The following is a 16640-nucleotide window of genomic DNA, read 5'->3' as shown; positions in this document are numbered from 1 at the left end:
ATTCGATTCGTCTCGCGCGCGCGAACCGTACCCCAAATTATGTGTTCGCACATTTAACACAAACTCCAATAATGCATGTATTTTATTATTTATAAATATAATCGTTCGTAATCACATTTCAATAAAAAAGGTCGTTATATCCATTTAATTTTCAATAAAGAAATATATTTCTTAATAATGGAAGAACATGTTTTCTAATGTGCATATCAATTTCGTGAATTGGAGATAATGACGAGGGATAATTGTGGTTGATTTATTACTGAAATCATTGCTATCGGGAATAGTCCGGAAGATCCAGGATTCGTTCCCTCCTACAGTGAAGTTCCCGACATTCAATGGATTACTTAACTTTTCTTCGCAGATTGATGTTGCGAAATCTAATGTAGACACAAGATGTTAATCGTTCTCCATTTTTAAGATCGCTCCTCTTTTTATCGGATATTACTGATATATCATTCGCGTATCTGCAATTGAATATTTTGAATATTATCGATTTATTTATTCGTCGCGTTTTATCGCGAATTTTAAATCGCGATTTATCTTATAAAAATTCGCAAGTAAATCGGTCGGTGAATTGTATATTCGCAAACATTACAGACCTCAAATGATTGTCGAAATATTTTTGATTTTCTATACTTACGTGATAGCAATTATATCGCGCTCGTGTCTATTGAGAGCTTCGATTATTATATTATAAAAATTACGTATCGCGATCAAATATTCCGCATATTATGGACTTATTTATTCGTCGCGTTTTCCCGTGAATTCGAGTCGCGATTTATCTTATAAAGATTCGCAATTGACTCAGACAATGAGTACTGTATTCGTAAATATTACAGACATCAAATTGTCTGTCCAAATATCTTCGCATTTATGTGATAATTATATCGCGCGCGATTATAATGTCTATTGAGACGCTTCGATTATTATATTATAAAAGGTATACATATCACAATCGGATATTCCGAATATTATCGATTTATTTATTCGTCGCATTTTCTCGGGAATTTTAAATCGCGATTTATCTTATAATTTAATCGTTGACTTATGCCTGTTTCTACCAACGTCGTTTAACTTTAATCTTAGCTTAACTCACTCTTTGTCTCCTTCTAACTGTTCTTTTAATTTGCAATTAACAATTACATATTTTTTCTTCGAAACAACTATGTTTTCTTTACACCAATTGATTCCTCTCATTATTTTGTACATAAAAGTATTAAGGTAAGATAATCGAAAAATGAATATTTTACAAGATATTTTACGGTTTATGTAAAATTAAGAAATGATTTCAAGCCTCATAACTCGGAAAGTACTTAATTAAAACTAACTTAATTATAGTATTTTGGAAAGCTCTTGAGATGAGCTACAAGAATATGTAATAAAAATAGCGAGTTCCATTTAAAAAATCCAAAGTGATTTTGCCCTGATCTTGACAACACTCTTCAAGGTCATACTGATATCACCATGTAATGCGTTACTTGAAACCTTACAACTTTTGTTTGAAATATTTTTGTCTGCCGCGCTCAGTTTTTGAGATATTCGGCTGAAACGGGTGATCTGCGACACCCTGTATATACATATATATATATAATAAATTAAAATAAATTGTTTCACTGCACAATATATAGACCATTTAATATTAATTATATTGAACATATTTAGACCAGGAGACGTCATGTGAACACCACAATTGATAACATTGAAAATGTATTAGAAACTAAAATTTTTATATTACTTAATTTATCTTACTGAACATAATTTTAGAATTAATATGATTTTTACGACTAATTGTAAAATCACATTAAACCCAACATTTTATTCAAATAATTTTCAATTAGAAACATTCTTTTACTTATATAACAATAAGTAAAAGTTATCCGAATTATATTGTGTTCGATGTCATTTTAAACGCAAGAATTTCATTAATCCCTTTTAATCAAAAAAGATCAAACAAAATATAAAAGCTTTAGTTTTTATTTTATGGCAATTTAAAGTCATATATTATTATAAATAACGAAAAAATTCCCGATGCCGCAGATTCCGAAATTTCTTACACGAGACTTCATTTATAATATTCACGAATATATGTCAAAAAATAAAATGCATTTTTTATTCATTTGAAAATAATTTTAATAGAATAATGAGAATTTTGCGATTAAAATAATACCAAACACGATATAAATCGCATAAATTTAATTAAATATATAATTATAATGAAATATTTATTATCAGATTAATTAAAAATTACCCGATTTACGTCATGTTTGATATCATTTTAATCGCCAAAATCTCATTAATTCATTAAAATTACTTTCAAACCGATAAAATTAAAAATAAAAGTTTCAATTTTTATTTTATAAGATGTTTACATTTTCGTGAATTGCGAATGGATAGAGGAAGCGAAGAAACCGATTGTAAGAGACTTCGGAACTCTTTGATGATAGGTCATCTCGCTCGCTCTCTACTCATGGTCTTACTTTCTTTGTCACACTTGACAATCGTGATAGATAGCTCGGAAAGATAAGCGGACCCAAGAATCGAGAGCGAGCGAAACAGTAACAAGAACGAGCGAGACAATAATAGGAGCGAGACAGTAATAGGAGCGAGCGAGACAGTAATAGGTGCGAGCGAGAGGAAAATAATAGCGCGCAAGAAAAATCCGATTCTCGAGCTCGAGTCTCGTTGCTCGTGCTATTTCTATCTCGTTCGCTCTTATTGTTATTTTACTTGTCTTTCTCGCTTCCTCACGTAACTTTCGCATTGCTTTTATACATACATACGTACATACATACGTATATACCACACACACACACACACACACACATATATATATATATATATATATATATATATATATATATATACATCTTTATTATTTAGAACTTTTATTCTTAAGAAATGTGTAGGATCTATATTGAAAATAATATCAAACTTTCTCTCTCTTTAAATATATAAATTATTTATTAATAGTCTGGTAAAAAATATCTTATTTTCAAGTATAGTCATATTATGAATAAATTTCTATATATTGTATATAGCTATTTTTAGTATAAATCTCGATATATATATATATATATATATATGGAGAAAGAGAGACCACAAATCTTATTTACATTAAAGATGTATACATAACTTGTCTTGCATTCATATTTTTGCAGTCATATTGCCGGCACTTTGTGCATATAGCACGGAACAGAACCACAAATCGTGGACATAGCATGTTACCCTTTGAAAAGTTTCATGGACATGGCTATGTAGTTCAATGTCCACGTTTTATGGACATAGAGGCGCTTCAAATACGGGTTCCACCTAAATCAGGGGCATGGCCGCTCTCAGGCTTCTCTCTGCTAAAAGTGCCTAAAAGCAGGTCATGACATCTCTCAGTGGGCCTGTTCTTTTTAGCTGCACTGCTGCACCAGTGCAATTAGTTAGAGTGAAAGAAAGTATGTTTGTCTCTTTCTAACTTATTGCACTAGTGCAGCAGTGCAGCTAAAAAGAACAGACCCAGTCTTTTCTCTGCTTTCTGCACCAGTGTTGGCAGGCGAATCAGGTTTTTCGCGCATGCGCGACAATAGTGGCGGCTAATCAGCGATGTACCACATGTGGTAGATTTGGCGGGCTCGAGGAAAATTACTTGGCATACAGACATATAGTTGAGTGAGACACAGTTTATTAAAAGTTTTGTGATATTTAATAAATAGTCGTGAGTTATTCGTATAGTGTATGATAAAAATGTGTGCTGTTGATTATCCGAAACAATTTTCTAAGAGAAAATTTTTTCGGGCGACCAGTGGCACATCTTTTTGTCTGTATTAGATACTTCATTGAGGCCTCGTTTGCCGCGCATGCGCGAAAAACCTGGACCGCCTGCCTCTGCACGCTCTGCACGTGGTTTTTTAAATAACCGCATAACCGTACATGTGGTTACATGTGGCTACCGCGTCTTGTGTGATAAAAAAGTAAAATAAAAAGATACAATGTTAGTTGAAAAATTATCAAGTTTCTTTGAGCGAAATGAGAAGTATGAGCAAAGATTCTATCCCACCGAAGTAAATATTATTTTTATAATATTTTTTAACGTTATATTTAACCGTGTTTGTCTCTTTCAATTAATTAATAACAATTATAATCTAGTTCAAATTATTATTAATCTTTGTTGTCAGTGAATTATATCCATATATTATATAATTATATATTAATAATAATTTGAATTAGATTATAATTATTATAAATGTGAAAGAGACGGTTAAATATAACCCTAACAACACACGTGTCCAAAAGATATCGAGAGGACATCCAGAGGAAAATAAAATATCCTTTGGCTGTCTTCTAGATATTCTGTGGACGTCTTTTGGACATGTGTGTTGTTAGGGAACTGTGACGACACATTATGTAAAATTAATATGTATTCAATTTCTTTATTTCTTTAGGGATCCCATCAACTCGAGGATCACAGAATTTTAGAAATATTATGCGAATTTTTAATGCAGCCAGAGTGTACAGAAGATGTTGCTGACTGCTTTCCAGAATTGTTACCAGCACTTGTTTCATTGGCGATATCTACAAGTGATAGAAATATGCAGTCTACACTAATCGACAAAGATATTGTTCATAGATTAAATTGCGTTATATTAGGAAATCTGCTTTTAGCTAATCAAGATTTACTAAAAACGTATGTACATTCCTGATATATATTTTGTGAATTGTGTATAATTTTTTGTATACAATCAACTTTTTATATTAGGAAATCTAATTTATATAACATTTTGCTTTTACACATTTATATATTTTATTCATACGAGATTGACAAGTAATTGATTTTTGACTTTGTTGAAATTTTTTAAATTTAATTTAGGTTTAATAAACTTTATTGACAATGAGTGATATGTGCATGTATGTATATATATATATATATATATACATATATATGATTTAAATATATATGAAATATGTATAAATATATTAATATAAATATTTTTCTTGCTAATAATAGAAAATAAATTATTAAATTTATCTTTTTACATATAGTGCTAAGATTCTTTTCATTAATAATTATAATATTTTGTTATTTCAGATTTGTTTTACACTATTTTGATGTTAATCCAGCACCATTTGAGTCTCATGATACAAACTCTTCTTTTGAAGCGGCTACACCTGCAAAAAGGCGAAATACAAAAAAATTATCATATAATATCTCTACAGTATCTGAATATGATATTGTTATTGCGTGTTATAACATTTTACAGTCTGCTGTTAGTCATTTTAAACATAAATGGAATTGGTCCAAATTTTATAAATATCTAACAAATGCAGATGATAGAGTAAAATGGTAGGTACATTGCAGTGAATTTACTAATAGCAGTTTTGACTTGTTAGAAAAAATAAGCAATTTTATAATAAAAAAATTTTAATTATTTATGTTTTTGAAAACAAAAAATTTTTTCTAGGGCTGCCTTAAAATGCATAGCGATAGTTTTGAACATGTCTGAATCAACAAGATTGTTATGTGCACAAGCATTTATACCAAATTTTGAAAAATTTCTGACTGATTATGAAGACAAGAAGATGGATAATAGAATTGCCTGTGCAAGCTTTGAATCGATGGAAAATATAGTTAAAAATATCTCATCTATCATATCAGTTAGTGGTATCTTATTACCTACTCTTGAGAATAATCAAAGCTCTCATAATTTAGTTCCAGTCCCATCTATGATGAAAAATATGCAAAGTTTAGCCATGGCTATTGGCTCCAGAAAATGTATCTGCTTGCAAGGACCAGTGGGCTGTGGTAAGACAGCTTTAGTAGAGTATTTAGCCAAAATCACTGGACACGACATGTCAAACTTTGTCAAAGTGCAGTTAGGCGATCAGACTGACTCGAAGATGCTACTGGGGATGTATAAGTGTACTGATGTGCCTGGTGAATTTGTTTGGCAACCGGGTGTACTCACACAAGCGGTTGTTGCCGGCAAATGGTTGTTATTAGAAGACATAGATAGCGCTGCTCTGGACATAATCAGCGTTCTGAGCAACTTGATGGAAACAGGAACACTCTGTGTACCTGGCTATCGCGATACCGTTTATGCTAATAGTAGATTTCAATTATTCGTCACTCGGCGATTGATGATATCTACTACAGGCATTCAAAAGCATGTCACAGGATCTTTGAGTTTATTACAAAAACATTGGCTCTGTCTAAATGTGGAATCTCTATCCAAGGATGAATTAGTGACTGTAGTCGAAACATTATTTCCAATACTGACCACTATTGCTACTAGAATAGTAGATGTGTTCTTGTTGTTTTCTGTAGGACATCATGATAATGAAAATGATACAAATAATACTATAACATCATTAAAGATTGGACGACAGACATCAACACGAGATTTAATAAAGTGGTGTTCCAGAGCTATCGTCGATTTTGATGTATCGTCACCAAATACTGCATTAAAAATATATCAGGATGCCTTGGATATCTTTTGCTATTCGGTATCTGATAAAAGTATGTTTTTATCTATTTCTTATTTTTTTTCTTTATAATGTGACATTAAGAGAATTAGTTAAAGAAGATTTTATTTATATTATTGATGATTTTTTTATAGGCCAACGATTAAACTTAGCCAAGATGGTGGCTGGCAAGCTCGGCATTGTAGAAACTAAAGCAGAGTTCTTCTGCGACTTGCATAAACCTATCATAGATTTGCGTTCCAATGTTCTGATAGCGGGTAGAGCGCAATTGCCTCGCAAGAAAGTGCAAAATTTTCAGAGAATGCATATAGAAAATACTAATTTCTCGTTTACAAGACTTTCTGCATGTTTATTAGAACGCATAGCTAGCTGCATCATGCAAAAAGAGCCTGTCCTCCTCGTCGGTGAGACGGGTACTGGAAAAACGAGTGCAATACAATATTTGGCGAGGAGCACTAATCACAAGTTGACAATTATAAATATGAATCAGCAGAGTGAAAGTGTCGATTTATTAGGTGGCTACAAACCGGTAGATTTAAAATTCCTAGTCTCACCTGTTCTAAAGGAATTCGAAGATTTGTTTTACATTTATTTTAAGGCAGAACCAAACAAGGAATGGTTGGAGGACTTATCTCTGAATTATAAACAGCAGAAATGGAATAATGTTCTTGCTCAAATGTTTCAAAGTACGAAAGCTGGCGTAAAAAAACAGAAGGAAAAGCTAAAAGAGTTAATGGCAATTAAAGTTAAACCAAACAACGAGCTGTATTCCAAACTATGCGGGCATCTAGATATGCTAAAAAAATGGAAGAACATACAGGATAAACTTAATAAATTGAAAAGTCAAGTGAAGAGTCATTATGCATTCTCTTTTATGGAAGGAAGTTTGATCAAAGCTTTGCGGAATGGTGATTGGATTCTCTTAGATGAAATAAATCTTGCGAGTGCGGAGACATTGGAGTGTCTTTCCAGTTTGCTGGAAAATTCTTCAGAGTCGCTGTTATACGAACACGGTGAGGGTGAGCTTGTGAAGAGACATCCTGACTTCACAGTGTTTGCCTGTATGAATCCGGCCACAGATGTCGGTAAGAGAGATCTACCGATTGGTTTGAGGAACAGATTCACCGAGTTCTATATCGACGAGCTAACTGCACGACCGGATCTTCGATTACTCGTGAACTCTTATCTGAAAACTCTGCATATGCCTGTGAAGATGCACGAGGAGATCGTGAAATTCTATTTGAACGTAAGAAAAGAAGCTACGAATACATTATTCGACGGTACAGCGCATAAGCCGCATTACAGTCTTAGAACTCTATGTCGCGCATTGTATATTTCTGCATCGAATCCCTGTAGCAATCTCCAGAGATCTCTGTATGAAGCTTTCTCCCTAAGTTTCCTGACACAGTTAGATTACAATTCGTATCCAATCGTGCAGGAAATGATCACGAAAGCTATCTTGCATAATCAGAATGTCAAAGCCTTCCTTGGCAATCGCATACCGAAGCCAAAGTGTAGTCCGGATGAGCAATATATATATATCGAAGGATATTGGATTCTTGAAGGAAGTTTGACGCCTGAAGTACCTAGTAATTACATATTGACTGATTCTATCAGAAAAAATTTGAAAGATTTGGTGAGAGCAGTGTCGATTGGGAAAATCCCAGTTTTATTACAAGGTGACACATCAGTAGGAAAGACTAGTTTGATTACTTATCTTGCGAAGATTACAGGACATGTTTGTGTTCGAATAAACAATCATGAACATACAGATTTAGAGGAGTATGTCGGAAATTATATCGCGGACGAAACTGGTAACCTGGTGTTCAAAGAAGGTATTCTAGTTGATGCGATGCGTAAAGGATATTGGATTATCTTGGACGAGTTAAATTTAGCCCCAAGCGACGTCCTGGAAGCTTTAAATCGAGTCCTCGATGACAATAGGGAACTCTTCATACCCGAAACGCAACAAGTCGTAAAAGCGCACAAACACTTTATGCTATTTGCGACACAAAATCCTCCTGGACTTTACGGTGGTCGAAAAGTTCTGTCTCGAGCGTTCAGAAATCGATTCGTAGAATTACATTTCGATGAAATACCACCGAATGAATTACAGATAATACTTCACAAAAGATGTGATATGCCCGAATCATATTGCAAACAAGTAATTGACGTAATGATGGAGCTTCAAATAAGACGTAAGAGTACAGCGGCTTTCGCTGGTAAAAAGGGATTTATAACTTTGCGAGATCTGTTCCGTTGGGGCGAGAGGTATAGATTAGCAAATGTAGGCAACAAATTTTACGATTGGAATCAACATATGGCAGATGAGGGTTACCTCGTTCTAGCAGCTAAAGTCCGCCGTGCGGAGGAAGCGGACCAGATAAGACAAGTGATAAAAAAGCATCTGAAGAAAGACGTGGATCCTGATAATTTGTTTACACTGAATGATAAAACTTCGCCTGTGACAAGACACATTTTGGAGGAGATCTTGAACAACAAGATCCCAGGCTTCGAGCACATCGTGTGGACTTATCATATGCGTAGAATGGCGGTATTGGTAAAGAAATCCTGCCAATTCAAGGAACCGGTGCTTTTAGTTGGGGAGACTGGCGGAGGCAAAACTACTGTCTGCCAATTGATCGCCGCTATCAACGGTCAAACTATGCGCAGCGTCAATTGTCACATGCATACTGAATCGTCCGATTTCCTGGGAAATTTACGACCAGTTCGAGAACGTGCTGAAGGCGACGAGAGACTTTTCGAGTGGGTGGACGGTTCTTTGATAAATGCCATGCGTAACGGCGATCTGTTTTTAGCCGATGAGATCTCATTGGCTGATGATAGCGTTTTGGAGCGATTAAATTCATTGCTGGGTGAGTATAAACCGCGAATTTATTGATAAAAACTTGAAAATAACAAGAAAGAACATAAAATTTAATTCGTTTTATTATTATGAAATTTATTTCTTAATCTTTTTATGTTATAGAACCGGAACGTAGCCTTCTATTGCCCGAAAGAGGAATCGAGGCTTCACATGGTGAAGGAAATGCCGTGATTGTGGCAGATGAAAAATTTATATTTATTGGCACGATGAATCCTGGTGGTGATTACGGTAAGAAGGAACTCTCACCTGCTTTGCGTAATCGCTTCACCGAGGTATGGTGCGAAGGATGTACGGCAAGGAACGACTGGCGCGACATAATAGTGCACAATCTTCGCATCGATTCGCAATCGACGAAAGAATCCGTCGCTACTGCGATATTGAAATTCACAGAATGGTTACACACGACCGAAGTGGGCAAAAAGCTTATTGTGACCATACGAGATGTACTTACTTGGGTCGATTTCATAAACACGTGCACTCAGTGTGATGCACTCGTGTCAAAACTGACGGTCGGAGAAGCATATTATCACGGTGCTTGTCTTACGTATATCGATAGCCTCGGATCTGGTTGCACAGGATCGGAAAAGTGAGCGTTATATTTGGCATATAAAAATTTTGGATGAATTTAATTTGTTAAATCTTACAAACAAGAAATTACATAAAGAATTTAATAAGATAAATTTATTAAGAATTTATTAAGATAAATTTTATCACAAATTAAATTATCTATTAATTTTACTTATTTACTTATTTTACTATTTTACTTATTTTACTTTATTAATTTTATTTATTAATTTATTATTAATTTTATTTATTAATTTATTATTAATTTTACATTGATAGATATATAAATTCTATTGTGTATCGCGTTTAACGTAACACTCATCTACTTTGATGCAACAAAGAATTTAATATCTAATAATTAACTTTTATTTATTGTTTAGTACCAGCAAATTAAAAGACTTTGCAGAGGCAGCTCTCCGATTTATTAGATTAGAGGTTGAAAATATAAGATCTGATCTTAGTGTGGAAACTTCTCGGGTAAACGAAAAAGCTGTTATAGATACTTCAGATGTATTTGGAATACCACCGTTTTATATTAAGAAAGGTTTATACACCTCTTCCGAAAATTACGCTTTTACATTTACAACTCCTGTTACAAAGTTGAATACACTGAAACTGTTAAGAGCATTGCAGTTAAACAAACCGATCTTGCTGGAAGGAAGTCCAGGTGTCGGGAAAACTAGTCTGGTTTCCGCACTCGCCAAAGCCGCAGGACAAACTTTGCTTAGAATCAATTTAAGTGACCAAACGGTACGTGTAAAAGCGATACATGAGCATTTCAGCATCGTCATCAAAGTAATACATATTGTTTTGAAAATTAATATAAATAAAATCTTTTATAGGATGTATCCGATTTGTTCGGCACCGATCTTCCTGTAGAAGGTGGGAAAGGCGGTGAATTTGCATGGCGAGATGGGCCGTTTTTGCGAGCTTTGCGGGCTGGATTTTGGATCTTGCTCGATGAATTAAATCTAGCCTCGCAGTCGGTCTTAGAAGGCCTTAACGCCTGCTTCGATCACAGAGGAGAGATATATATCCCTGAACTAGGGAAGACGTTCTCGGTCAAACCTGGCACAAGGTTGTTTGGCTGTCAAAATCCCTTACGGCAGGGCGGAGCTAGACGAGGATTACCGAAATCCTTTTTAAATAGATTTACTCAGGTATTATTTACAGAATTTGATAGAATATTGTCAAAGTATAACTTCTGTATTCTAAGATTATTACTTTTGCAGGTTTCTATAGAAGCATTAATGGAGGATGACTTAAAGTTTATACTCGGTGTGCAATTTCCACAACTTCCTACGCACTTGATCAATGATATGGTACAGTTTAATAGTAAATTAGCGTCGGAAATTGGTGTTGTGTGGGGACACGCCGGATCTCCGTGGGAAATGAATCTGCGAGATATCACTCGATGGTGTGAAATGACTATTAAAGCTGCTTCTAATAAATTTCGTAACGATAAACAGTATTTTAATCCGAGTGATAGTGTGGAGCTTATTTATGTTAATAGAATGAGGACTAATGAAGATCGGCAAAAGGTAAGCTCATCGATATTACAAGATCGCGAATTAAAATTACGTAGAACTGTCTATTTAATATCATAGAGTATTTATATTATGAATTTATTTTACAGATCTATCATATATATCAAGAAATGTTTTCATCCGAAAAATATCCACTCCCACCTAATCAGCTGCCGATGCACATCACGGCAGATGAAATTTTCATCGGTGATATGATGTTAAACCGGAAAAATTGCTACGCAGACGAGGACTGTAATTTGTTAGTGCTCAGAGATCAGAAAACGATATTAAAAAGCCTCATGCAATGCGTTAAGATGAATTGGATGTCTATACTTGTATGTATATATATATTTATTTATATATATTTATATATATTTATATATATTTATTTATTATATTGTTTCATATATGTCTTCTATGAGAATTTTTCATTTTTAATTAATCGTATTTTAATCTTAATATTACAGGTTGGTCCTTCAGGTTGTGGGAAGAGCAATGTAGTTCGCTTACTTGCTACTTTGACGGGTCAGAAGCTGAGATCGATAGCTATGAATTCGGCGATGGACACAACAGAAATACTAGGTGGCTTCGAACAGGTAAGTGACAACGTGAGACAGATAATTAAATATTTTCTTAACAATGTGTTTAGAATATCTTGGAAATAATAACAAGGCTATGAAATTTTCAGTTTATTTTAATGTAAAACAGTATAATTTTTTCGCTTTTATTTCCGAAAAAAATATAAAATAGTTTTTTTATGATATGTGTGTGTGTGTGTGTGCGCGCGCGCGCGTGTGTATATATATATATATATATATATATATATATATATATATACATATAGTTGTAATAATTTTAAAATTTATTTTTTTAGAAAGAAAATGATATTTTCGCGTTAAATAATTAACTATATAAATAAATATATTCATCACATATTTCATATATTTTAAACACATTTCGTTATATTTGGAAGAAAAATTGTTTGATAGGAAATTAAACATATGGTTACGTACATTACACAGACCTTTATTTCAAATATGTGAACAGGTTTATATACATTTAAATATAATGTATGCTCTCTTTTTTCTTCCTATGACAAATATTCATGATTTATGGATTATATAACTTATATAATGTCGCATACTTTGCTGCCAATTTGCGGCAATAATTTCTCAGACGCCATTTGCTTAGAAATATTCTTAATAATACTTTTCCCTGACGAGATTATTTAGAATAATTCGCTCCAGTGCTTTAGCTTTCAAGCACGCTTTCAAAAAAATCAATTTTTATAGAAATTTTAAAATTTGAAACGAAAATGAAATCAAATAGATCGAATTAAATAAATCTAATTCTAAAATAATTGCGTTATAAAATTTTAAATACATTTACATACATTTTCTACACACAGGGATTAATATAATTAATATATATTTGTATGTTTCTCGATAAATTTCAAATTATCCAGATACGATTCCAAATTTTACATTCAATCCGTTAAGAAATAAAATTATCAATCGTAGAATATATGCGTATATATGTCAGTTAACAATAAGATAATATTGTTGCAAAAATAAGTTGTATAGTGCATCAAATACATATTTAATTATGATAGCATCGAAATTTTCGATTCAGATATATTTTTTTGTATATTTTTTATACATTTGAATATTAATTTCTCTTTGCTTTTTTTAAAATTATAATTACCATTTATGGATATATAGGCCATTTTTGTTTTCTTGATATTGCATATATAAAATTACAATAAAAAATTTCGATCTTATTCTGATATTTTCTCTTACGCGTACTTTATATTAATTTATATTAGACATTTATTACATATATATGATATATTTAAGAAGAAAGTGTGATAGTTACAGTAGTTAATTGACCTGTATTTAAGCAGCATCTTTTGCGCCGCTTTTAACACATTTGCAGCAAATAAAGAAAGATATGATTAAGTGAGGAATTAATTTCACGTAATTTTAATAAACACATAAATCACATATTATGCTGCATACTTGTTTTTTAAATACGTGACACTACATTGATATGCATTTCGCTATACAATAAAAAATATTCTATACTAACACTTTTAATATATTTATAATATATATATTAGACATATTTTAATGAGGCCAATAATATGCATATTTTTGATAATTTCAAAAGAAATTTCGGTAATTTCGACTTTTTTTTATCGGACTTATAAACAATATAAAAAGATATTAAGAGAGATCCGTTAAGCAAATTTTATATTTGCATTTTATTCTTCATATATGTATGTATGTATGTATGTGTATATATATATATATATATATATATATATATATATACAATTAAAATAGTTAAAAAATTTAATTCAAAAAATGATCATGATTTGCCAACTGATAATAATGACATAGCTTGATATGAATAATTTTTACAATTTTTTTTTATACAAAATCATTTTTCTTCGTTATTTATCCTCATAATTAGGATTATATTTTTAATTTGTATGAAATATTGGTGTTTTAAAAAGTTACGTGACATAAAAATTTAAATCATTTGATCGAACTTTGATCATTTTTAAGTTCGATTAATTGAGCTTTAATTTTTTAATATTACAATTTTTTCTCGTTTATCTCTTGGTTTTTTAAAGTCTGTTATTTTTTAAATGCATTCTTCAATATTATGTTAATCTATTCAATATTATAAATTCTTAAAAAGGATTATATGAAATATGTTTGAGCTTTTCTTTATTGCAAAAGTAAGATGAGCGAAAGTTTGAAATATATTGGGAGGATATATTGCTCTTCTCTTAGTTTAGTTAAAAATATAACAATAATTTAGCATAATTTTATTTTGCTATAAATGTTGAATTCAAATTAAGAATAATTAATACGAATTTTAAAAAGGATTAACAGCAAATACATATTGCATAGAATTTTTAACAGTAAATGAAATATTGTGTAAAAATTGCCTACAGTACATTTGCATGGGCTATGATTATATTACCAGTTTTGCAAAATAAATGAATAAAATTAATATATTATCTCTGTTTTACTCTTAGTCGCTATTTTTTATTGGCAAAGTAAAAGCGTCGATGTGTAATGCGCAATTAAATCAGCGAAACGCTGATGCATCGTGCAGTTGCAACGAGTGCAGTCTCTAAAATCTCGCATAGAAAATATATATGTAATTCAATATATATAATATATATGTTCTCGAGAAAAGATTGAGTCCCCAGATGAAAAAGCTCACACGAGTGCGGTTTTATGAAAAATTGCACATCTGATTATATACATCTAGTAAGTGTACCTAAGCGCGAAGGAAGAGATTATAAATCTTTTTCCATTAATTACATTTTCTAATGTGCTGTTTTTCTCTGCTTTGTCAGAAAATCACTTTGTTTCTTCAGTTTTGTTTTTACAAAAAGTATAGCTGAAAAAAGCAGATTATAAATTATACACGATTATCCAACATTTCTAAGATATTACACATATCACCTGCTTTCTCTATTTCTATAAACATAATATATATATCTTCTTTATATAAATCTCTATTAGTGATATTACACAGGACGAAGACTAGGACGTTCATAAGCAATCACAGATATATTTAGATGATGCCCAGTTGATTAAATCTTTTTTTTTTTGCGATTTATCGCATTCTTTTTTTTACTTATTGTTAATTAATTTTGTCATAATATGCGTAATTAATGAAAAATAATTATATTCTAATTTTTATATTAAATTATACGCGGAATTATGACGAACGGTTTATAATAAACAAACATACTTTCATCGTTTAATGTGTATGTACAAGATGTCCCAAAGAATGTACTAAATTGATGTAAAATTAGAATTTTACTGTCAATTGTATAAAGTAAATTTTATATTTCATTATCTATATTAATTTTCAATTAATTAATAATTATAGATAGATATACTATAATACTGTTTACAATCTAAAATTTTATTATTATTTCTGGGACATCTTGCGAGCAATGAAATATATTGTTTCATATCATAAATTTGTGATAAATGGAATGTACATCTTTGAAATACGGCAAAATGATTATTCTTCAAGTATAAAAGCAATGATGTTTAGTAATTATTTCGACTGACAATTTTGGACGTGAGATTTGTTTTGAAATTGACGTGGACGTAAGTACGAATTTTGTGAAAAAAGTCAGTCTGTCGATATTTTTAAGTCTAGTGTACGTGTATCTCATAAAAGTACAAGTAAACGTATACATCAAGTCTTCGATAATTTTTTAAATTCAAGATACGTTATCCTTGTGATTAATTTTATACTGCACGACAGCTTGATGTCTCGTTCTTTGACATCATAGAAGATCATTTTATTCGTTACAACCTAGTATACAATTTGATTTGAATTAAATTGAATAATTTTATAATGGAGTTCCATCTTGGCTCTATTGATATTACTATTAAAACCTATAAGAACAAAAGCTTTTCAGACGTTTTAAGAGCAATCGCGTAAATGTAAATATTTGTATGCCTTCGCTGTGATATATACATATAATATATTAATTGCTCTCTCTCGTCTTTAAAAAATATTTAGATGATGCAATATTTATAGTATATGATTCATTTGATTTCGGCTTTATCGACAATATACATATAATAATCTGATTAAAATATATAATGCTCCAGGAGAGGATTTTATAGGAAGGTTTCTTCCCGAAAAATTTATTTTTATCATTTTTGCGATTATTTTTTCTTACATTGTAGCCAATTAACGTCATCAATTAACGTTATCGTTTTCTGATGCGTTGTTAATTTTTTTACAATTGATTTGTTCGTTTATTCGCTGGGCAAGTCGCTACTTGTCGGACTCATTTGGAGATCGTTCAATTCTGCAGGTGGGGGCAGCAGAAGGCTCGGTCTTCTAGACAATTCCTCTTCGTAAAGACTGGAGGTGCTCTTCGATCTTGAAGTCAAACTCCAGGGATCGGGTACCGCGATAGAATTGTCCTGTATAATAATATATTATACATTTGTATATTTTCTTACAAACTTAATTAGTAAAATATTCGTATGATAAGAGTCATAAAAAATAAATATTTTCGAGAAGGCAAACATCAAGGAAAATTAGTCTTAAAGTCTATTGAGAACCAATCTTCAAGTGATTAAGACGATTGTCTTTGAGTCGTTAAAGATCGGTCTTTAAGTCATTAGGAACGAATTCCG

The 16640-nt window shown here is 31.7% G+C and overlaps 2 protein-coding genes across 4 annotated transcripts in view; one reads left to right on the top strand and one right to left on the bottom strand.

The window, feature by feature from the left end:
• Nucleotides 1–3875: 3875 nt before the first annotated feature.
• Nucleotides 3876–16640, top strand: part of LOC145974009 (midasin) — an 89587-nt gene continuing 76822 nt past the window's right edge. Inside the window, exons 1-11 of the mRNA XM_083103728.1 lie at nucleotides 3876–4049; nucleotides 4431–4672; nucleotides 5075–5329; nucleotides 5448–6502; nucleotides 6603–9344; nucleotides 9458–9941; nucleotides 10300–10669; nucleotides 10762–11079; nucleotides 11152–11460; nucleotides 11556–11780; nucleotides 11913–12041. Of these exons, the coding sequence (XP_082959854.1) occupies nucleotides 3978–4049; nucleotides 4431–4672; nucleotides 5075–5329; nucleotides 5448–6502; nucleotides 6603–9344; nucleotides 9458–9941; nucleotides 10300–10669; nucleotides 10762–11079; nucleotides 11152–11460; nucleotides 11556–11780; nucleotides 11913–12041 (6201 nt within the window). The 5' untranslated portion in view covers nucleotides 3876–3977. The remainder of the gene's footprint in view (nucleotides 4050–4430; nucleotides 4673–5074; nucleotides 5330–5447; nucleotides 6503–6602; nucleotides 9345–9457; nucleotides 9942–10299; nucleotides 10670–10761; nucleotides 11080–11151; nucleotides 11461–11555; nucleotides 11781–11912; nucleotides 12042–16640) is intronic.
• LOC145974015 (uncharacterized) overlaps nucleotides 15418–16640 on the bottom strand; it is a 43682-nt gene continuing 42459 nt past the window's right edge. For all 3 annotated transcript variants that reach the window (XM_083103740.1, XM_083103741.1, XM_083103742.1), the window contains one exon: nucleotides 15418–16424. In XM_083103740.1, the coding sequence (XP_082959866.1) occupies nucleotides 16254–16424 (171 nt within the window). In that variant the 3' untranslated portion in view covers nucleotides 15418–16253. The remainder of the gene's footprint in view (nucleotides 16425–16640) is intronic.

Source organism: Camponotus vicinus, unplaced genomic scaffold, assembly GCF_025532165.1.
Source record: "Camponotus vicinus isolate PSW18456_S1 unplaced genomic scaffold, iyCamVici1.0 SCAF_7, whole genome shotgun sequence".
In the NCBI taxonomy this organism is placed as follows: Eukaryota; Metazoa; Arthropoda; class Insecta; order Hymenoptera; family Formicidae; genus Camponotus; species Camponotus vicinus.
The sequence above is the reverse complement of the archived record's forward strand: the minus strand, read 5'-3'. Positions and strand labels throughout refer to the sequence as shown.